This window comes from Phoxinus phoxinus, assembly GCF_949152265.1.
Source record: "Phoxinus phoxinus genome assembly, chromosome: 20".
In the NCBI taxonomy this organism is placed as follows: Eukaryota; Metazoa; Chordata; class Actinopteri; order Cypriniformes; family Leuciscidae; genus Phoxinus; species Phoxinus phoxinus.
Genome location: NC_136895.1, coordinates 21,312,007 through 21,334,654, shown reverse-complemented (window position 1 = coordinate 21,334,654; position 22,648 = coordinate 21,312,007). Strand labels below are relative to the sequence as shown.

The 22,648-nt window shown below is 34.7% G+C and overlaps 2 protein-coding genes across 3 annotated transcripts; one reads left to right on the top strand and one right to left on the bottom strand.

Moving 5' to 3' along the window:
* The first annotated feature begins 995 nt into the window (after positions 1-995).
* LOC306988420 (SLAM family member 5-like) lies at positions 996-6,163 on the top strand. Of its 2 annotated transcripts, XM_079593410.1 has the most exons (7): positions 996-1,273; positions 1,777-2,100; positions 2,297-2,602; positions 3,646-3,759; positions 3,877-3,983; positions 5,223-5,256; positions 5,882-6,163. In XM_079593410.1, exons 1-7 carry the CDS (start codon positions 1,213-1,215, stop codon positions 5,908-5,910), a joined length of 975 nt encoding a protein of 324 aa, XP_079449536.1. In that variant the 5' UTR covers positions 996-1,212; the 3' UTR covers positions 5,911-6,163. The 2 variants fall into 2 exon arrangements, with proteins under 2 accessions (XP_079449536.1, XP_079449537.1); XM_079593411.1 differs by lacking the exon at positions 5,882-6,163 and having other exon boundaries at positions 5,223-5,408.
* Positions 6,164-14,476: 8,313 nt separating this feature from the next.
* Positions 14,477-19,514, bottom strand: LOC306988757 (uncharacterized protein; the record flags this gene model as incomplete). The annotated part of the gene is made up of 5 exons (XM_079593905.1): positions 14,477-14,538; positions 15,410-15,550; positions 15,709-15,987; positions 18,745-19,077; positions 19,466-19,514. The coding sequence occupies 5 exons, from the start codon at positions 19,512-19,514 to the stop codon at positions 14,477-14,479; spliced, it is 864 nt and encodes a 287-aa protein (XP_079450031.1).
* Positions 19,515-22,648: the final 3,134 nt, after the last annotated feature.

Below are 22,648 nucleotides of genomic sequence, written 5' to 3'. Positions count from 1 at the left end.
AATGCTTATTGGTTCTGTTTAAGTACCTGGTCTGAGATTTTTCAAAGTGTAATGGGCACTTTGGTAATGCCTACAAAATGTGTCGAAGTTTGGCCAACTCTCTTCATATTTGTATCCCTTTCGTTTGGGTAGCTTTTTATGCTGTGTCTTCACTGTTTTTTTGTGTGGAACATGTAATTCTAGTGACCAGTGTTTTTTTGTTATACTCTGGGAATTTTGTGTAAATTCTGAGGGGTGAGTGTAACAGGTACAGAAAGTGTACTGTTAAATATATGCATTAAGTATAATTCACACAAAATTGTTCATTTACATACACCTGATGACTGCCTAAGTGAATGAGTGCCTTTCCCCTTTAATTAATGTGACGTCATAAGTCAATATAATTTCCTGTTCTGTCCCCTCCTCTTCCTCTTTGCATTGATTATGCTGTGGAGAGGTGAGGCTATTTTGTGCTCCTAATAATCTAAATTAATCCTAATTTTTATTATCGCTTTTATGTCTATATTTTCGCTCTAATTTATGTATATAATATTATTTTACCTATCTGTGTGGTTATTTTTGTCATTTCATCTTGTTTGAGTTATATTTTTGCATCTGGGCCTATAAGTGAAATGAGAGCACATGTGATAAGAGTATATCACATTTGTTTTATAGGGTAACCGAGGGCAACTCTCAATAAGAGGCTGATTATATTGTTTGTGCATCAGGTATGTTTTCTGTTACGTGTGTTTTATTGTTCTTTAACGTGATTAATTGCTCTTTGCATTGATTATGCTGTGGAGAGGGTAACCGAGGGCAACTCTCAATAAGAGGCTGCTTATATTGTTTGTGCATCAGGAAATAAAAGATCAGCGAAACTGCGAATGCCTTCCTGTCCTGTTCTAAATACACAACGCAGACAACAGACCAGTTACACCTGTTCATTAGGCTACTAATCCAAAAAACAAATACGCCTCTGTTGCTGTAGTCTACTAAATGAAACGGGCGGGGACTTCAGTAGTTTTAGTGCTTTAGTACTTTAGTTCAGTGCTTCACACACACCGTCGATCTGTTATTCCAGATCTGCGTTTATAATTAACGATTTTAGACAATCGGACGTAATCGTTTAGCTCGGTATGGATTAGATTCTAATGAAAGTGGGATTTTTCTGTTTTCTTCTTTTTATCAGTCAGTTGACGTCGTCATGAGGAGTTTAAATATCTGCTCGGCGAAATGTTGAGGAATACTGTTGGCAGATTAGCTTGCTTTTACCTGTTCCTGCAAGGATTGAAAGGTATATTATTGTTATTTGTAACCGACATGTATCCAATTTCTTGTTTCATTTTCTTTCTCTGCAACAGTCTCAAATGTTAAGATAGCCATTGAAGCTTTTAGAGTTTTAATGGATTTAAAAAGTTAGGCTAATAACTGTATTTTATTGACAAACTATCTTACTATGTCTTATATATATATATATATATATATATTACATCAGATAGCATTTAAATCTTTCATATGGTCATGTTACAACATGACCAACCTATGGGGCATGTTGTCACATTTCTCTTCTATTCTTTAGGGGTAAATCAAGAAAAAGTATACACTGACTGCTGTATTAATGAAACAAAACCACATAATTGTACTAGACGTGTGAAATTAATGATGGAAAAAATAAATACTCTGAATCCTAAGTGAATTTACACAAACTGAGAAAGTCAAAAAGTGTTAGGTTGTGCCCGCTCTCCAGTACGTCTATAAATTATTATTAAAAATACCCCTGAGTTATTTGTGTTTCAGGTGTGTATGGCGCGGGTACAGAAGAAGTGAAGTCAGTATCAGTGACTGAGGGAGATTCTGTCACTCTATACACTGATGTTAAAGTACAGAAAGATGAACAGATACTGTGGACGTTTGGACTTCAAGAGACTCGAATAGCTGAAATCCACAGACAGATCATCCATATAGATGGCACTGATATGATATTTGAGAAAATACTCCAGATGGACAGTCAAACTGGATCTCTGACCATCAGAAACATCAGAACTGAACACACTGGACTTTATAAACTAATCGTCATCAGCAGAGGAACTTCATACAAGAGATTCAATGTTACTGTCTATGGTGAGTAAATTGAAGTGTTGCATATTATAAATGTACATCTGAGTCAGACTTACTACCTATGATCAAATTAAACATATGAGGACATTTGAAACAAAAATGTAAACTGCCTATATTAGTTTACATTAGTTTCTAGTATACATTACATTTACAGAACAAATTGACATTTACGGTTGCTAATGTTATTTTTGTTTTCCAGCTCCTCTTCCCATTCCCGTCATAAACAGAGACTCTTCAATCTGTTCGTCTTCATCATCATCATCATCATCATGTTCACTGGTGTGTTCAGTGGTGAATGTGAGTGATGTGACTCTCTCCTGGTACGCAGGAATCAGTGTATTGTCCAGCATCAGTGTGTCTGATCTCAGCATCAGTCTCTCTCTACCTCTGGAGGTGGAATATCAGGATAACAACACATACAGCTGTGTGATCAACAATCCCATCAGCAACCAGACCACACATCTGGACATCACGCAACTCTGTCACACATGTGCATTTAACAAAGGTAAATCAATAGTAATTACTGTCTTTTTACTGAATTGCTCCGTTTCATCAAATATCACAGATTAAACATGTTCTGCCTCTGTCCAAATGGCATAGGTATCATTGCTCTGGGTCTATGGAGACAATGCTGATATGATTTACAGTTTTTTCCAACTGCTTACACACAAAATCTTTTCATGTCACACGATTTTTGAAACCTCTCACTCAAAGGGCAAAACTACATACCAAATCTTCAAAACCATAAGCTATTTCTTAGCCTTTGACTCAGTTTTCAATTGCATAAAACACTTTTTTCAAAACACTACACACAATTCTCTACCTAAAACACAAAAATCTAACAGGAAGTGACTTGCTTTCCTTTTCCAAACACAACCAATTAAAATGCTACACTTATTCACCAGGTCACACACACACTCCTCACATGTGCAAACACTAATTGCTTAACTGATCACTAACCAATCACTGCTTTACTGTAGTATAGGTCAAAGGTCAGATTACCTGTTTTGAACAATGGACGCCAACAATTGACAGATACCTCACACACACACAATTGTGTTCTTTACTGTATTCTAAAGAATATACGTTTGGTTTACATATGTTTATGGTTTTGTTGTATGCTGTATACAACAGTAATGTTTGGCCTAATGAATATTTTCTGTGTCTACATTGCATTGGTGTTTACAGTGTACTTGTTACCCCTCTCAGCAGATTACTGAACATTGTATTGAAATGTATAAGACTATAAAAGACCAAAGAGCTTTAGATTTAGAACAACAGTGTTTACATGGTATATCCAAAAATGTACTATTATGAAAGAAGTGTTTGCCATTTGATGCAAATGCTTCATTCTGACATGTGTTTTATGGCATTTTGAATGCAGTGTTACATTTTGAAGGAGATGTGAGGCATTTTACATTTTGTGTGTGCAGTTTTGGGAATTGTGTGTAGAGTTTAGAAAAAAAGGTGACATAGTTTTGAAAATGTGTGTAAGCAGTTGGAAAAAACTGTAAGTTAAGTTAAGTAAATAACCCCTTTCTGTTTTAGAATCTCAGAGTGGACGTGAAGTCCTGGCTGCATGTATTTCTGCTGCACTGCTGCTTGCACTCGCTGGTTTGATGTACTTTCTCTTCAGGAAACACAAAAGAACGGCACAAAAAGGTATGATTTTCCTTCAGATTCTATAGCAGTAAGAATTGTATTAACGTTTTTGCATGAAGTGCTTGTAGTTGATATTAATAATTGAGAAATTAACCGTCTCCTACCCTAACTCTTTAGGAAATTGTTTTAAACCATGTACACATACAGTAGAGACAGCTCTGTTAGAAGAAGACGAAGTACAATATGCTGAAACAGGATTTTTTCAACAAAATGGACAAAAAAAGGTACGATTTTCATGAAACAACATCTGTTTGCATGTCCATCCTGATATTTGACCAAGAAATTGGATGCTTACAGTTTTTTACGATTGCTTACACACTAAAATTAAACTTTTCCCACAATTAGCAAAACCTTACACTCAAGGAGCAAAACATAAGGCTAGATTTGCACAACTGTAATGTCACAGTGTCTGGTGGTTCCCTGGGTTAAACACTAAAGGTCCTCAGTTTTCACGGTGTCTAGGCATTCTCACTACAATTCCCATCATCCTGTCTGTCACTGATTGTTCAAAATACCATACTGTATTTTTACACTTTCTCTGTGTAAATGCTAAAAGTGTTTTCGGTTGAGCACAGGAGTGTTTCACTGATTCAAACAGAATCAGAACATATGACGGCTGTGTTTATGTTATGACAACAAAATAAGTTTTTCATAAGACATTGTATAGTTTTGACAAAAGTGTTCCATTTTGCAAATGATCTGAGGTGTTGTGTTACTTTGTTGTAGGGTTGTGTTAATTGTGTGTAGTGTTTTGACAAATCGGGGTTTTCAAAATTGTGCTTAAGCAATTGAAAAAAACTGTAAAGGTTTAGTCCACCCAAAACATAAAAATCATAATTTAATCACCCTCATGTCATTCTAAACCAGTTTGACTTCCGCCTGTTGAACAAAAATGATAATTTTCAAAGATTATCCAGGTTACTCATTTCAGTTTAATCAAAGTGACTGAGAATGGGTGCTGTCAAGCTTCAAACTGGCTGCAAACTAAATGTATATAATTTTTTGATAGTCCAAGTCTTTTAAAGTCAATACAATATCTTTGTGAGGAACAGACCCACGTTTGTCTAAAAATTCTATCTCTATTTCTTAAAATGTTTTATATAGGAGATTACACTGTAATACTGTTAGGAGTGTAATTATTTAATAAACAAAATATTTAACACATTTAATTTGAACTTTAAATGTGTATATTAGAAACAGATATTTTCTTCTCTGCATGTAAAAACACCACAGTGACAGACTTGGCTTTTTTTTTTTTTTGTCATGATGAAATTAATGTCTTTAACTTATTGAAATGTCTCGTATGCCTGCTAGAGCTTGTTCAGGGATTTGTTTTTTGTCTGGTTTTTCGACTGCATGCTCTGATTCACCATCTCTGTGCTGTTTCTTGCTATTTTTAATGTGTGTTAATCTCACAGATGTTCACCTGAAGAGTTTCATAGTTTGTCGCATTTGTCTTGCAGAAAGCTAATGAGACAGAGGAAACGATATACTCCAGCATCATCACATGAGACACTGATGTATTTCAACAGAATGCTTTTGTCTGGATTTGTCAGCTTTAAAACAGCTTTAATTCAGAATAACATCCATAGTAGTTTTTTATTATATCTTTGGTGAAATAACCAGTTATCTGACCCAGAAGAGATCGAAGAGCTAAACTGAATGAATTTGTCTGATGTTATGTTTTGTATATGCAAATATCCCTCTAAAGAACACAGACATATTTGCAAGCACAGCAAGAGTCATAGTGAGTACAAAAACAAGCTAAACCTCACTTTAAACCCATTGAAAAAATATATATATAATAATTTAGGTACTCAACATTCACATTTACATAACATTTTGTCTTTGTTGTTTATATCTTGTTTAAGAATGAGAGTATAATGCTGCATTTTGAAAAGCAATGCACTTGGACTTCTTAATGCCCTCGCCTTCTCTTCTTCTTCTTCTCTTCTAAATAATCCACCCAAACCTACACTCTAAAAAATGCTGGGTTGTTTTAACCCAATTTTGGGTCAAATATGGACAAACCCAAACGTTGGATATAAAATGCAATTAAAAAATTTAACCCAACGGCTGGGTTTGTCCATATTTGACCCAAAATTGGGTTGAAACAACCCAGCATTTTTTAGAGTGTATGCTATTCTTTGATTTTGATATCTGCAACTGATCATCACATTACAATTATTCAAATTCACTGTGTTAGGCATGATAATATGGTACAATATCACACTGAAGTAGGCTGAATAAATATAACATTTTTTTAAATTCAAAGTTCTTCTTTTGGCAAAATTACATTTCCTTAATTAAACAGAGGCTTTACTCCCTTCAAACTTAAATTGTCAATGTTTCATTACATCACTTTTGGAAAACTCTTATCAGAATAAATATTTTTTACCTTTGTAAAGGGCATTTTCCGTAATTGTATTAAATGCTCCATCTTTCATTTCAAATTCTTATTTGATCAATACATTCAATTAGAATAATACGACACTGGCTGTTACCAATCAAATTAAATAATTGACATTGAAAAATTACAACTGTATTAAATGAGATTATGAAAGTGTTATAGAAATATTTTTTGAATACACAAATAAGAAATTTTGAAAAGAATGATACTTTGAAACTAAACCACCAGTAGGTGGCGGCAGGCGACCTATGGCAAGCCGTTTTAGCTTTTATTCATTTCCAGGATATGAATTCTTGATATCAACAATTACATTTTCACTAGTTAAAATTATAGTTATTGATATCAGGAATTAGATTTATACTAGTAACAATGGCCATTTTTGATATCAGGAATTACATTTCCACTAGTAACAATGCTAATTCTTGATATCAACAATTACATTTTTACTAGTTAAAATGTTAATTCTAGATATCAAGAATTTAATTTTTGATATCAAGAATTTAATTCTTGATATCTGTAATTGTATTTTCACTAGTGAAATGTCACCATAGGCTGCCATTCAAAATCAATTGTTGATATCAAGAATTGATTTCTTACTAGTAGAAATTCCAATTTCACATATCAGAAATACAATTCTTACTAGTAAAAACCTTTATTTTTGATATCAAGAATTCAGTTGTCACTAGTTGAAATGTCTATTCTTGATATATGGCAAGCCGTTTTAGCTTAAATTGTACCCAGCATTACTCGTCGTAATTGCATTTTTACTAGTAAGAATTCAATTGTAGAGCTCTCCAATTCAATTCTTACTAGTAACAATTAAAATTAGAGATCTCTCAAATTCAATTATTACTAGTAAAAATTACAATTAGAGAGCTCTACAATTAAATTCTTACTAGTAACAATTAAAATTAGAGAGCTCTACAATTCAATTATTACTAGTAACCATTCCAATTAGAGAGCTCTACAATTAATTTATTACTAGTAACAATTCCAATTAGAGAGCTCTACAAATTATTTTTTACGAGTCATTTGTCTCCATTGACTTCCATTCATTTTTAATTATGGAGCTCTACAATTGAATTGTTACTAGTAAGAATTCCAATTACAGAGCTCTACAATTCAATTATTACTAGTAACAATTACAATTAAAGAGCTCTACAATTCAATTCTTACTAGTAACAATTCAATTAGAGAGCTCTACATTTCAATTATTACTAGTAACAATTACAATTAAAGAGCTCTACAATTCAATTATTACTAGTAACAATTACAATTAGAGAGCTCTACAATTCAATTATTACTAGTAAGAATGCAATTACAGAGCTCTCTAATTGAATTTTTACTAGTAAAAAAACGAATTAAAGATATGTATAATTGCAGAGCTCTGTAATTGAATTAAAGAGCTCTGCAATTGCATTCTTACTAGTAAGAATTTAATTAGAGAGCTCTCTAATTGTAATTGTTAGTAATAATTGAATTGTAGAGCTCTTTAATTGTAATTGTTACTAGTAAGAATTGAATTAAAGAGCTCTGCAATTGCATTCTTACTAGTAACAATTCAATTAGAGAGCTCTCTAATTTAATTGAAGACCTCTACAATTGCATTCTTACTAGTAATAATTGAATTGTAGAGCTCTTTAATTGTAATTGATACTAGTAAGAATTGAATTCAAGAGCTCTGCAATTGCATTCTTACTAGAAACAACTCAATTGCAGAGGTCTTTAATTCAATTAGAGAGCTCTCTATTTCAATTGTTACTAGTAAGAATTACAATTAGAGAGCTCTCCAATTAAATTCTTACTAGTAACCACTCAATTGCAGAGCTTTTAAATTCAATTATTACTAGTAACAACTCAATTGCAGAGATCTTTAATTAAATTGTTACTAATTGTAAATTGTAATAATTATGGCAAGCCGTTTTAGCTTAAATTGTACCCAGCATTACTCGTCGTAATTGCATTTTTACTAGTAAGAATTCAATTGTAGAGCTCTCCAATTCAATTCTTACTAGTAACAATTAAAATTAGAGATCTCTCAAATTCAATTATTACTAGTAAAAATTACAATTAGAGAGCTCTACAATTAAATTCTTACTAGTAACAATTAAAATTAGAGAGCTCTCTAATTCAATTATTACTAGTAACCATTCCAATTAGAGAGCTCTACAATTAATTTATTACTAGTAACAATTCCAATTAGAGAGCTCTACAAATTATTTTTTACGAGTCATATGTCTCCATTGACTTCCATTCATTTTTAATTATGGAGCTCTACAATTGAATTGTTACTAGTAAGAATTCAATTAGAGAGCTCTACATTTCAATTATTACTAGTAACAATTACAATTAAAGAGCTCTACAATTCAATTCTTACTAGTAACAATTCAATTAGAGAGCTCTACATTTTAATTATTACTAGTAACAATTACAATTAAAGAGCTCTACAATTAAATTATTACTAGTAACAATTACAATTAGAGAGCTCTACAATTCAATTATTACTAGTAAGAATGCAATTACAGAGCTCTCTAATTGAATTTTTACTAGTAAAAAAACGAATTAAAGATATGTATAATTGCAGAGCTCTGTAATTGAATTAAAGAGCTCTGCAATTGCATTCTTACTAGTAAGAATTTAATTAGAGAGCTCTCTAATTGTAATTGTTACTAGTAATAATTGAATTGTAGAGCTCTTTAATTGTAATTGTTACTAGTAAGAATTGAATTAAAGAGCTCTGCAATTGCATTCTTACTAGTAACAATTAAATTAGAGAGCTCTCTAATTTAATTGAAGACCTCTACAATTGCATTCTTACTAGTAATAATTGAATTGGAGAGCTCTTTAATTGTAATTGATACTAGTAAGAATTGAATTCAAGAGCTCTGCAATTGCATTCTTACTAGAAACAACTCAATTGCAGAGGTCTTTAATTCAATTAGAGAGCTCTCTATTTCAATTGTTACTAGTAAGAATTACAATTAGAGAGCTCTCCAATTAAATTCTTACTAGTAACCACTCAATTGCAGAGCTTTTAAATTCAATTATTACTAGTAACAACTCAATTGCAGAGATCTTTAATTAAATTGATACTAATTGTAAATTGTAATAATTACAATTAGAGAGCTCTCGAAATAAATTCTTACTAGTAACAATTCAGTTAGAGAGCTCTACAATAGCTATTCCTACTAGTAACAGTTGAATTAGAGAGCTCACTATTCAGTGCCATCTCATTATGATAATAGTGCCTCATGTTTATTCATCTGGCAGGTATAAATAGGCAGGCGGGAAAAATTGGCGCACAGACATTATCAAAATGGACGAAGTACAAGGTGGCGACGGAACACAGCAGGCTGCATTATCTGCATTTGATCGCGTTTTAAGCGCAGTTTTGCGTGTTCGACAAGAGTTGCAGCAGTCAGGAGGTGATGGCTGTCCGTAATAGGCTGTCAAGGAGATCACTGTATTTCTCCAAATCATCATGGCTTATTCTCTGTACATTGTTAAGCAACGAGTCGATCACCCTTAAATCATAAAGCGTGCAGTTCCCACGAATAAGATTTTTTTTAATAGATAAAATCTTTCTTCTGACTGCATTAATCACGGATAACGCTTCCACTTGTTCTCTGTTTAATGAAAGGGGCGCGGCACCGGATAAATGCGCGCCCTGAAACAAAAAAACAACATCAAAAGTGACCGCGCATGACTGCGTTTAACTCCAGCTTTGGATCATTTTGTTACGGATTATGAACAACCTAAGGTTGTACATGATTTGTTATATTCTGGGATTACCATGTTTGTAAAGTTGAAGCATTAAAAAAAACTACTAAGATAACTTTTTTAAACAGTTATTTCATTGTGTACACGTTTTCATTTGTGTAATTATTATTATTATTATTTTATCCAACAGCTCAACCATTTATACAGGCCTATCGAATGGTGCGTAAAACAAATACAATGAAAAAAACGAAATAACAAATCTCCATAGCGAATTCCAAGTGATTAAGTGCTGAGGCCATTACATTTCCAACCCATTCCAAGGTATCAGCCAGTAGTGGGCACTCGTGCAACACAAGCAATGACACATCCGAGAGAACAAAATGGAAGGAAGTTAAGTCATTAAAAGAACCTTTATACGGTCTATGGAAAGAACACAGGTTATATACCAGAAATATATGTTTTTCAATTAAAAACATGGTTGAAGATGTTGGCTCCTATCCCTCAGTCGTCGTCATAACAGTAGCCTAATATGAATGCAATTTGTTATATCTAACCACGCCTAACAGGGCTTTTATTTTGAAAAGTATGAAATGGGTGCAATCTGTTTTGCATCTAATGAATACAAGTTTTTACTAGTAATAATTGCATTAAAGAGCTCTCCAATTGTAATTGTTACTAGTAAGAATTGAATTGTAGAGCTCTCTAATTCAGTTTTTACTAGTAATAATTACAATCTAATTTAATTAGAGAGCTCTGCAATTGCATTATTACTAGTAACAATTCAATTAGAGAGCTCTCTAATGCAGTTATTACTAGTAAAAACTGATTTAGAGAGCTCTCTAATTAAATTCTTACTAGTAATAATGCAATTGCAGAGCTCTGTAATTTAATTAAAGAGCTCTCTAATGCAATTATTACCAGTAATAATTGAATTGTAGAGCTCTGAATTGTAATTTTTACTAGTAATAATTGAATTATAGAGCTCTCTAATTGTAATTGCTACTAGTAAGAATTGAATTGTAGAGCTCTCTAATTGAATTCTTACTAGTAAGTATGCAATTGCAGAGCTCTATAATTCAATTACAGAGCTCTGCAATTACATTATTATTAGTAGGAATTGAATTGTAGAGCTCTCTAATTGTAATTTTTACTAGTAATAATTGAATTTGAGAGATCTCTAATTTTAATTGTTACTAGTAAGAATTGAATTGGAGAGCTCTACAATTGAATTCTTACTAGTAAAAATGCAATTACGACGAGTAATGCTGGGTACAATTTAAGCTAAAACGGCTTGCCATAATTGTTACTAGTAAGAAAGCCATTTTAGATATCTGAAATATTATTGATATCATAAATACATTTTCAGATATCAAAAATGAAAAATGTTACTAGTAGCAATTCAATTGTTGATATCAAGAATAGACATTTCAACTAGTGACAATTGAATTATTGATATCAGTAATTGGCATTTTTACTAGTAACAATGTAATTATTGATATCAACAATTACATTTTTACTAGTAAGAAATCAATTCTTGATATCAACAATTGATTTTGAATGGCAGCCTATTGTGACATTTCACTAGTGAAAATACAATTACAGATATCAACAATTCAATTGTTGATATGAACAATTACATTTTTGATATCAACAATTGCAATTGTTGATATCAAGAATTCAATTGTTGATATCAAGAATTAAATTGTTGATATCAACAATTACATTTTTGATATCAAAAAATGTAATTGTTGATATCAAAAATGTAATTGTTGATATCAAGAATTCATATCCTGGAAATGAATAAAAGCTAAAACGGCTTGCCATAGGCGACCGTCGTTATGAGCGAGTCATTCATTCAAACATTCGTTAAAATGGCTGATTTATTCAGGAGGCAGTTTATGAATGGGTCATTGAATCTTTGACTCAACCGATTAGTTCTGAATCATTAATTAATGTGTTAATTAATTTAAGTGTTCCTGTGAGATGCGCTATGGTTCTGCTGTGAACTTTGTTGGGAACTATTTTCGCTGCTGAAACAGAACAAAAATTGTGTCTAAAATGTAAGTGACTTAATTTGAGCTATACTATTTGTTTATTGAAATTATTTTTATGAAATCTGTGTCTTGGTTTCAATCGCGTGATGGTATTAAGGAAAACAGCACTCAGGTCATGTGATGTTTCTTAACTGTATGTTATAAATAACTGCGCAAGCCTCAACAGCGCAATTTTGTTATAGTCAGTAGGCCTACATTAGGAAGGCCTATATTATTATCAACTATAGGCTATCAATCGCCACTTACATTAATCAAACATGAAATCAAATCAGAAGTCACGGAGTCACACTTGTGTTGTTTCAACAAAATGTAATTTTGAAACAACATAATAGTTTTTTTTAGGATTTATAGTTTTAGGAGGATTTATTATTTATTTTTTTAATTTAGGCTATATAAATAAATAAATAAATATTTTTTATACAAAAACATAAAAAAAAAGTCAAATTCACTTTATAAAAGACCCACATTTCTAACGTTCATGGATATAGATAATTTGACATGGTTTAGTGTAAGATTTTTGCCCATCTTTTGGAAAATGCCATTTAAAAGTAAAGAAATTATCACTTTAGTTGATGGCTGCAGAGCTACACAATTTGCTATTTGACTAAAATACATATTTTCACTAGTTTTTAGTTGGATTCATATCTACATATTATGACATCACAATTATAACAATAAAAATGACTGTCAAAGTTGAGCATTTTTCCTCAAAAATGTTTTACCTCCTCAAACACAGAAACAACGCAAAGCACACATAAACAGTGGAAAAGTGGCAGACTACTGATGATATTTAAAAAAAAGATCTTTGAAATTGGAAAAAGTCTAAAAGCTCTGAATGGGTGTCCCTTATTTTGCCACACTGAAGGTGGCAACCCTAGTTTGTGGAGCTTGGGCGTTTTTTTTACAGTGTGTTCAGGGGACAGGCAGCTAGCAGATAGTGAGGAGATGTTTGCGGTATGTGAAAAAAAAATATTTTGGCCTAAATACCAGCGAGATCGCTTAGAGCACCTTTAATTGGAATGTTGTTGGAACTTGGCCCACCCGACCTGCACAGCATATCTCACCCAACCCTTGCTGTAGGCTATTTCCAGTATACCTATCTGTCCTAAATCATAGCTCAGCAAGTCATTACATGTCCCATCATACCATATACACGCAGGCTAAAGTCATGCCTCTTTGCAGTATTTTAAAGTTATGGGGATATGTTGCACTTAATTTAATAAACAGTTTTATTGTACCAGTATGCTGCATTTCCAAATTTTTTCATTTCTATGCAAAGTCTTGAGGGAAAACATTATATCTATCTCCTATAACTTCTGTTTTTTTGTTTTGTTTTGTTTTTCAGGAAATAAAGGGTGTGTGGTCTCTGCTTTGTGACGAGATCTAGTCATAATCTCAAATTAAAGCACTAGTAGTTCTTCAACATGTGCATAATAATGTTACTGTAGACTGTACTCCTTGAGGTGTGTAATATTATGTAGGCTACAGTGCATTTGTACATTTAGATGAATCGCTTGCATTTTCTTTTTACAGGGGAACTCTTGAACAATTACGAGTTATTGCCACCTAGTGGCCACACACTTGAAGGTGCTAAAGAAGCAGTTCAACGCCAGATCTGCTGCTTCTGTAGTAGTGTGGGTAAATGTGTAATGTGTACAGTACCGCCAGTTACGTTGTGTCTTCTATATTCTGACTGTTTTGAACACAGTCAAATGCAAGCAAAATCTTTGTTATAGCTTGGTTTGAAAATTAAACCCACTAGAGAATTTAGCAAGGTTGAAAGTTCGAGTCCCATTGTGACAGCGAATAGGCTTACTGTCATTTTGTAAACAAAAGTGTTTTTTCATAGACCCTAATATGTAAACCATAAATACAATTTACCTTACACCTTAAATAGAGTATTCAAAACGAACATGTTTAAAAAAAAAACTTTATTTAACACAAGCAAAACATAATTAGCCTATATTATAAATGATTTTACAAAAGTAAAAAATATTTCAGATTTACACGTTGATAACACTTTATGTAACAATACTTTCCAAACTATAGGCCCTATGCACAGCTGCACTACTTCCTGAACTTAAGCAGGGTCCTTTGTTTCCTGTCTGCCAGGATTGGCCAAACTGATTAATCCAGGTGTGTCTGACCAACAACAATAATCAGACACACCTGGATTAATCAGTTTGGCCAATCCTGGCAGACAGGAAACAAAGGGCCCTGCTAAAGTTCAGGAAGTAGTGCAGCTGTGCATAGGGCCTATTGTGTTATAATTGCTACTTGTAAAGTCTTTAGAGTGGTGCACATCCCCAATAGTATACGGTATCTATAATACGCAGAGCTTACGTCTAGCTCCCCCTTGCTTGAGCTCCAGCGAGGAGGAGTGAATGTAATTTGTACCTAATGGGTGAAGCTAGAATATCCAACCACACTCTAACCCTACCCATACAGTAACTTTATCCTTCCCCCTTATTAGATGTCCAGAGAGGTGGACGTCATTTAGGGTGCTTCTCAATTCTTATTTGTGCATCCTCTTTCATTTTCCTCGCCTCCTTTCCTCGCGTCTCATCTCCATCCACTGTAGGATGCGAGGGACAGCTGCAAGGAAAGAAAATGAGGACAGAGGAATCAAAGGAAAGCTTATTTGTATATTGTAATGTTCTTGAGAATTGAGATGTTCTTCAAGATGGCTGAGCTCGATCGGTTTCCGGGTCATAGGATGGAGGACAGAGGAGCGAGGAGACGACGAGGGATATTGAGAAGCACCCTTGACTCTGCAGTGAGCACCACTTGGGATTATGGGTAGGGTTAGTGTGTGGTTGGTCTAGCTTTACCCATTACATCCAACAAGGGGGAGCTGGACTTGACGTCAAGCTCCACCCAATTGGCTCACAGTCTATCAAGTCTTTGGCTTGTGTCATGTTTTAATATTGCTTCTATGCATGTTTGCCCAGAAGATGTCCTCATTGTTCTTTGATATCAGTTTCGTGAACAAATCATTCTTTTTAACTGGTCAATTTGACTGAAATGTTTCAAACATTGTGGCTCAGTGTCATCCACAAGCTGCTTAATCAATTAACCGGTGTTTCATATGTGCCTGATGCTCATCTTGACTTTTCTTTCTTTCCTTCATTCTTTCTTTCTTTTATTTATTTATAATAATAATTCATTACAATAATAATTTATTACATTTATATAGTGCTTTTCTCACTCAAAGCGCTTTACAAATGGAAGGGGGAATCTCCTCAACCACCACCAATGTGCAGCAACACCTGGATGATGCGACGGCAGCCATATTGCGCCAGAACGCCCATCACACACCGGCTTACTGGTGGAGAGGAGACAGGGTGATGAAGCCAATTAGTATATATATGGGGTTGATTATGTATTTATTGACAGTGCTTTACTCTGTCAGTCTCACCATACTGTTGTTCTGGTAATTAAATAAAAAGCACTCATTTCCTCTCACCGGGCGCTAATGGACTTGTACGTTTGTCAACCTGTCTGGATCTGACATGAAAAAAAAGTAGAGCGACAGCAGTCATGCCCAGCACAGCATAGATCAGTGAAGGAATCACACTCTCAGAATGAACATATGACTGGACCGCTTCTGTGGAAAGAAAACGCTAATATCAGCTCATGAGGAGTCTTCCTATTAAATGCATGCTGGTGAAAGTTCTCTGATAAAGAAGATGAAAAATGCTCCTCTGAATACATTTTAAAATATTACTGGAAAAAAGGAAACACTTATATCAACTGCAGGCAAACCTGAACAAAGCTGAGTGATGTTGTCCAGATGTTTGGTCTGGTTGCTGATGGTATTGTAGATCACACAGCTGTATGTGTTTTTATCCTGATATTCCACCTCCAGAGGTAGAGAGAGACTGATGCTGAGATCAGACACACTGATGTTGGACAATACACTGATTCCTGCGTACCAGGAGAGAGTCACATCACTCACATTCACCACTGAACACACCAGTGAACATCTGGACTCTGATGATGATGATGGATAGTCTCTGGTGATGACAGGACCAGGGAGAGGAGCTGGAAAACAATAAGTAAATGCCAATTTGATCTGTGATTAAACTAAAGGATATTGGATACTATTGTAAACTAATAAGCGGTGGACATGTTTTGCCTTAAAGGTAGTGTAGGACATTTTGGAGAGGCTAGCAATAGCAAGTTAGCTTTGAAAGCTTGAGAGCCCTAAAGGGTTAGTTCATCCAAAAGTGAAAATTCTGTCATTAATTACTTACCCTCATATTGTTCCAAACCAGTAAAACTTTCATTCATCTTCTGAACACAAATGAGGATCTTTTTGATGAAATCAGAGAAACTTTGTCTCCATTGACAGATACAATTCGTGATGGCAAAATGAGGCTTCCTGAATCACTGAGACCTGGCAGCCCATTGCTTCACCAAAAGGTTCAATACTCGAAGCTTCATTCATTATTGCTCACTAGTGACACCTAGCTACTGTGCAAAGAAATTGCAGACAAATTAATTAATTCTGACCTGAGCAGACTTATGATGTCCGTATAGCCGTTCTGTTTCATTTATTTATTTAATTTCTTCTCACTGTTAATGTCTGTAATCTTTCATTTGCAATAATAAAAATACCTGAGCAGACATTTGTCCATTGCCTGGGTATAAAATAAAATAAATATCTTTCTTTGTCTGAATTTACTTGTGCAGAAACAACTGTCACACACATAATTAATTAATTATTCATAAATTGTTTGGATAGTGACAGTATGAACAACTAAAGTGACATGAGTGCAGTGCTTATGTTGGAGGGAGTTTAATAAAGTAAACGGCAATAGTCTGGGGTGGGAAAAGTTAAAATTTGTTTCTGGGGGGTTTTGTGCAGTGAACTGTTACTAGTTTTAGTGCATTGTTGAGCTAATGGGACTGGGGATATAGAGGAGCAAACTGCAACACTGCAGTTTGGGGGGGGGGGGGTGGGTGGGTGGGGGGGGGGGGTGGGTGGGTGGGTGGGTGGGTGAAGGAAGGAAGGATTACAATATATTTTTATTGAGAAACATAATTTTTTCAAGTGTGTTGGGGTTTAGACGATTCCTCTTCTTGGACAAAGCCTCTCCAGCCTTTTGAAAATATCCTTTCACAAGGAACATAAAAATGCCACTGCCAGCTGATATAAATGAGGATACTGATGCTTCTGTTGAGCCCAGACAGGGAAGGATTTCCTCTTTCTTGCTGGCTCCATTACCAGGAAAAGTAACAACAAGCTAACACGTAAAAAAGGGCAATCCAACTCAAAAAGCATTCCAGTACAGATCCAAAAATCCAATCCAAATAATCTTATCTAATTAATATAACAAGACTATAATATAGCTACTATAATTAATAATAACAATATAGGCCTACTATAACTATTTTAACCTGATATAATGTAATAATATACAGCCCTAGCACATGACAGAATAACAACAATGACAATGAGAGCTTACTCTCTGACACTACATGAAGGTGGCGCGAGTTTCGAACCCACTTTATCCGGAAGCGACACTCAGAACGAACCGATGACTTATCCACACAAAACGAGGCCTCGTTTGTCATTAGTTACGTGATTTTCACGTTATCAACACAAGTCTCGAATCGCGGCTTCATCTGGCACGCCCATTTTTTCTCGACACAAGCTCCGACGCCTCGGTTTAAATGTCATGTACATCACTAGCTACAATGTCACTTTTACATGCACTTAAAAAAGTTCATAAAGAGATCGTAAAACTAATCCATATATGAATTGAGCGGTTTAGTCCAAATTTTCTGAAGAGACTCAATCAATTTTTATGACAAAAATTTAATTTAGGCTTTTATTCACATATAAGCATTTATCAGCGAACATAAACAGAAGATCAACCAAACCTGCTTGACAAACCTCATTCTTGCGTAAGCTCAAACATGCTGCATAACACGAGAATGAACCTCATTGCTTCTCACACGTCAAGCAAACATGATTGAGCTTCCATTTACCACAACTGATGTGTGAGTTGATGAATATAAATATGTGAACAAAAGCCTAAATTAAATCTTTTCATATTGATATTGAGTTAAAGCGATCATGTCTCTTCAGAAAATCTGGACTAAATTGCTCAATTCATATGGATTAGTTTTACGATCTCTTTACTAACTTTTGAAGTGTCAAAGTGGTAGTTGCATAGCTGTCAATGGAGGGACAGAAAGCTCTCAGATTTCATCAAAAATATTTTTTTGTTCTGAAGATGAACGAAAGTCTTACAGGTTTGAAACGACACGAGGGTCAGAAATGAATGACATAATTTTCTTTTTTGAGTAAACTATCTCAGCGCTCTCCAAAGCCACACCTCCTTCAAAACACACGAACGCACACAGCCAGAGAGTCAGCAAAGCGTCACGAGACACGGCGTTAAATTACCTCGTGTCTCAAAGCACATAACATTACAATAATAATGAACATTAAACAATTTGTACCACTTCTGCTGATTCATTTCAGCATTGACAGTGTTGACAGGCAGGTAGGACATCCTATTATTGCATTTGAATAAACTTTTTTTTTATTCTGAAAAAATCCACAGAAGATAGGCTATGTAGATAGATATACATTATTTAAAAAATGTTTCGACCACTTCTATTATTTATTGTTATCAGGATGGGAAGGGAGTTTCAACCTGTATAACTAAAAGTACGAAAAACAGTGCCTACCCTACCTTTAAATGTCACCATAAGTTTAATTTGATCATAGGTAGTAAGTCTGACGTAGATATACATTTATAATATGAAACACTTAAATTTGCTCACCATAGACAGTAACATTGAATCTCTTGTATGAAGTTCCTCTGCTGCTGAAGATCTGTAATTTATAAAGTCCAGTGTGTTCAGTTCTGATGTTTCTGATGGTCAGAGATCCAGTTTGATTGTCCATCTGGAGTACTTTCTCAAATATCATATCAGTGCCATCTATATAGATGTTCTGTCTGTGGATTTCAGCTATTCGAGTCTCTTGAGGTCCAAACGTCCACAGTATCTGTTCATCTTTCTGTACTTTAACATCAGTGTTTAGAGAGATAGAATCTCCCTCAGTCACTGACACTGACACTGACTTCACTTCTTCTGTACCAGCACCATACACTCCTGAAACACATTGAATTATATATTTATCTGAACCCACAGATCTTGAAGTTAACCCTTAAAAATTTTTATATTGAGCAGATTTGCAATTTAACAGTTTAGCACAGTGATATGACAGGATATGGTTTCTTTCAATGTGTGTTTCCGCTGTTCATTGTTGGCCCGTTAACTTCTCTATAACGATCTGATGAGTTTTATTCAGTGATTTCAAATCAACCAGTATGCAATATTATATTATGGCACAAATCAGTAAAATGAATATTGAATCATTTTATGTGGTGACAGCTATCAATGCTAATTGATGCTTGGCAACCTCTAAAAAGATTAACAAATCTAAATAAATAAAAAACATTTGACAAATCAAATAAATAAGTAGCAATACGCATCTTACCTTCCACACAAATGAAGAGCAAGAGTAAACAGCACATGTATGTGAGCATCTTAGAAAAGTGGCTGTGTTACTGTGGTTTCAGTTCACAAACAGAGCATGTGCTGAAGATTCAGCCAGTCACTGTTATGAGGAAGTATCAGAGTTGACCAAAATGGACTTCAGTTTCTTTCTGAAGTCCAAAACACATTGTTTTTTAGCATCTTCTTGGTTGTTTAAAGGTGGGGTATGTGATTTGCAAAACGGCTGGCAGATTTTGAAAATACACAACTCAAATGGTCCTACCTTCTTTCCTTTGACTCCACCCATTCAAAGAACATGGACATGGATGGGGGAGGGGGGGATGGTACGACCGATTGATTGACGCACTTACTGTCCAATGATTCTAGGTGGTCTTCGAAATGATTGGCTGGAGTTTTTCGAGTCCTGCCTGCTCCACAGATGATTAAATTGCTTAATTTTTATTTCAGTGCTTCTAACTCAGTGGCTGTAAGTGGGTTAGGAATAGGATTTTAAGTGATTTTGAAAAAATGGCCAAAAAAGAGAATTACATACCCCACCTTTAAATATAGTTCAATGTACCAATAGCTTACATGTTGCTCTTTTTGAACACCTTTCTCATGCTGTAAAATGTAATTCACAGTTTAGTCTAAGTCATTTATTTTATTATTTGAATTCAAATAGTGTTAAAAAGGCATCAGATGAATTTTTGTTGCTAAGCAAAACAACATCAATGTTGGTATTTTGGGCTGAGGTTTATTCGTGAGACGTTTGTAAGTGCGTGCAAAGGCCGAAGAACATCACCAGCATTGTGGTTACAGCTCTCTCTTATACCTTCCGTTCACAATACCACTTTCCACTCCATGCAATAGATACCTCTAAGCTCTGTCTATAGTACTTACAGGATCCACTGATTTCATTACTGTAATACTGAGGAGTTTGATTCATTTCAATGACACGAATCTTTTGAGTTTGTTCATCAAAAAGATTTGTTCAGTGACTCGTTCAATGTCTGCATGTTATATCGTTACACCAGTAGATGGCAGTAAGTCAGAGCAATTGGCTTTTTGCCCATTTCTTTACCAGGGTATTGATAAGATAGTGCTCGTGATTAAAAACCATAGACAGTATATAAAATAGACACAGCGACCCATAGGTTTCAACAGAGAAAAGTGAAGTCAATTAGAAGCACTCACTTCCTGATGGCTGACCGTACTGCGCAGGCTCAAACTGAGCTTGACGATGTAGATATGACGTAAGCAACCTGTCTGACAGCTGTAAGTCTTCTAGTAGCTTAGCCGAGAGAAATCTGAATCATTCCCTTCCGAATCTCGCAGAGACGGAGAGCGTGAGCATTAACTGTATGTGAGCTAGCAGCAGGATCAACTTTATGACTCTCTATGGTTTTCTCCCTTGACTTTATCGGACTTTATGCCTCCACGTCCCCCCGATTGCCTGCGAGCTTCTCCGCCTGTCTATACGGTAATTTCTCGACTGTGCGACAGATAGTCGAGTGCTATGACTCAATCGTTAGCCTATTTTTACAAAAACTGCTTCTACGGGGCCATAACGTACGATACAAAGTAATGGAGCCTTTTATACATTGTCGTGTTTCTTTACAAATAAATAATGGACAAATGGAGTCTTTAAACGCCTCGGATGTAAAGTTATTCACTGTCAAAGTGACGCCAAAATGAATGGGAGTCAATGGAATGCTAACAGCAGGTGATGGCTTGATAGCCAATGGCAGCCCCCGGGGAAGCTTCGGTTTCCGGCTGATGGATTACCCCCTTGTTAAAAACTGCAAAAACTATACGTTATATCCTCAAAATATAGTAAACATTCAGGTAAGTTTGTATGCTTTTGTTTTGACAATATGCTTTGTCTCTGGAAGCCACAACTTCCGTCTAATCTCTGAGGCAGAAGCATGTGTATCTGCTGTTGAATCAGGTCAATATTGGTGCACTAAAATACATGCAGATTAACTATATGTGTTGCCGCCCTAATGTCAGGGCAATGCTATGCATTGCTAAGCTGTTCGAGTGTTTTTTTTAACATGTTTTTGTTCTATAGGATGTTCAGGATAATGGCTGGGTTATACAGTTGTTACTTGTATTATTTTTTTTACCATGATTGGCAAGTTGTCGCGTTGCAAGTATTGTTGCGAGTGGATTAATTTCTTCTGAAATGTATACATTTAACATTTCAGGGAAAATATACTTGTTAATTTATTTGAAATAAGTTGCAAAAACCATGACACGCATTTAAAAAATAAACACTGAAGAAAGATGCTACAAAATGAGAGGAAAATTATTCTAAAATACGTTAAGATGTGTAAAGATGATAATTGGTGGGGTGAGTTTTGTTTATTCACAAACACTGTACATTGTGCATTAGTACATTACCACATTAAACATGTATACAACACAAATTATGTACCAAAAACATATTTACAAATATAAAAACAGAGGTTTTTTTATCTTTGTAAATAGACAATTTACATAATGTGCCCTTATTTTGTTCTATTTTAGGCTAGTCCTTATGTTTGTAACATTCACACCCTCTAGAGCTGAAGATCTTGCAGCAATGCCTGAACTTTGTATTTTGAGCACTTCTTGCGTTGTTTTTGCCTCTTCACGATGACTCGCTTGCAGTTGTAAGTCGCTTTGGATAAAAGTGTCTGCTAAATGACTAAATGTAAACGTAAATGATTGGTCTGGAATAGAGGGTGATAAACCAACACGATGACAGAAACACCTGACAGAAGTGGATTCCACGGATGCTGTTTCCGATTTTGTCCACATTGCACTGAAAGACTCACTTTACATTTACATTAGTTCATAATATAAACTATAATATAAGCTCAGACTTCATAAGAATCATGTGAACTTTATATTATCTCTTATAACGTCTCATTTTCATAACTAAATACCGTTATCACTAGTCATTGATAGCTTGACTTTGGTGGCCAACTAGCTCTCAACATGTTATAATCAGGGGTGGACAAAGTACACAACTTCCTTGAGTAAAAGTACAGATACTACTGGTCAAATATTACTCCGTTACAAGTAAAAGTTGTAAAGATAGGTTTTTACTTAGGTAAAAGTACAGAAGTACTCATTTTTAAAAGTTCTTGAGTATAAAAGTAAATGTCAATTCATTGTTTTATTATTGTTGCATTGTTTC

What these genes read in the sequence shown, in the direction of transcription:
- LOC306988420 (XM_079593410.1), top strand. Translation starts at nt 1,213, where the DNA reads ATGTTGAGGAATACTGTTGGCAGATTAGCTTGCTTTTACCTGTTCCTG. An exon ending in ATTCAATGTTACTGTCTATG is followed by an intron (nt 2,101 to 2,296) that starts GTGAGTAAATTG and finishes TTTGTTTTCCAG; the next exon opens with CTCCTCTTCCCATTCCCGTC. An exon ending in CACATGTGCATTTAACAAAG is followed by an intron (nt 2,603 to 3,645) that starts GTAAATCAATAG and finishes TTTCTGTTTTAG; the next exon opens with AATCTCAGAGTGGACGTGAA.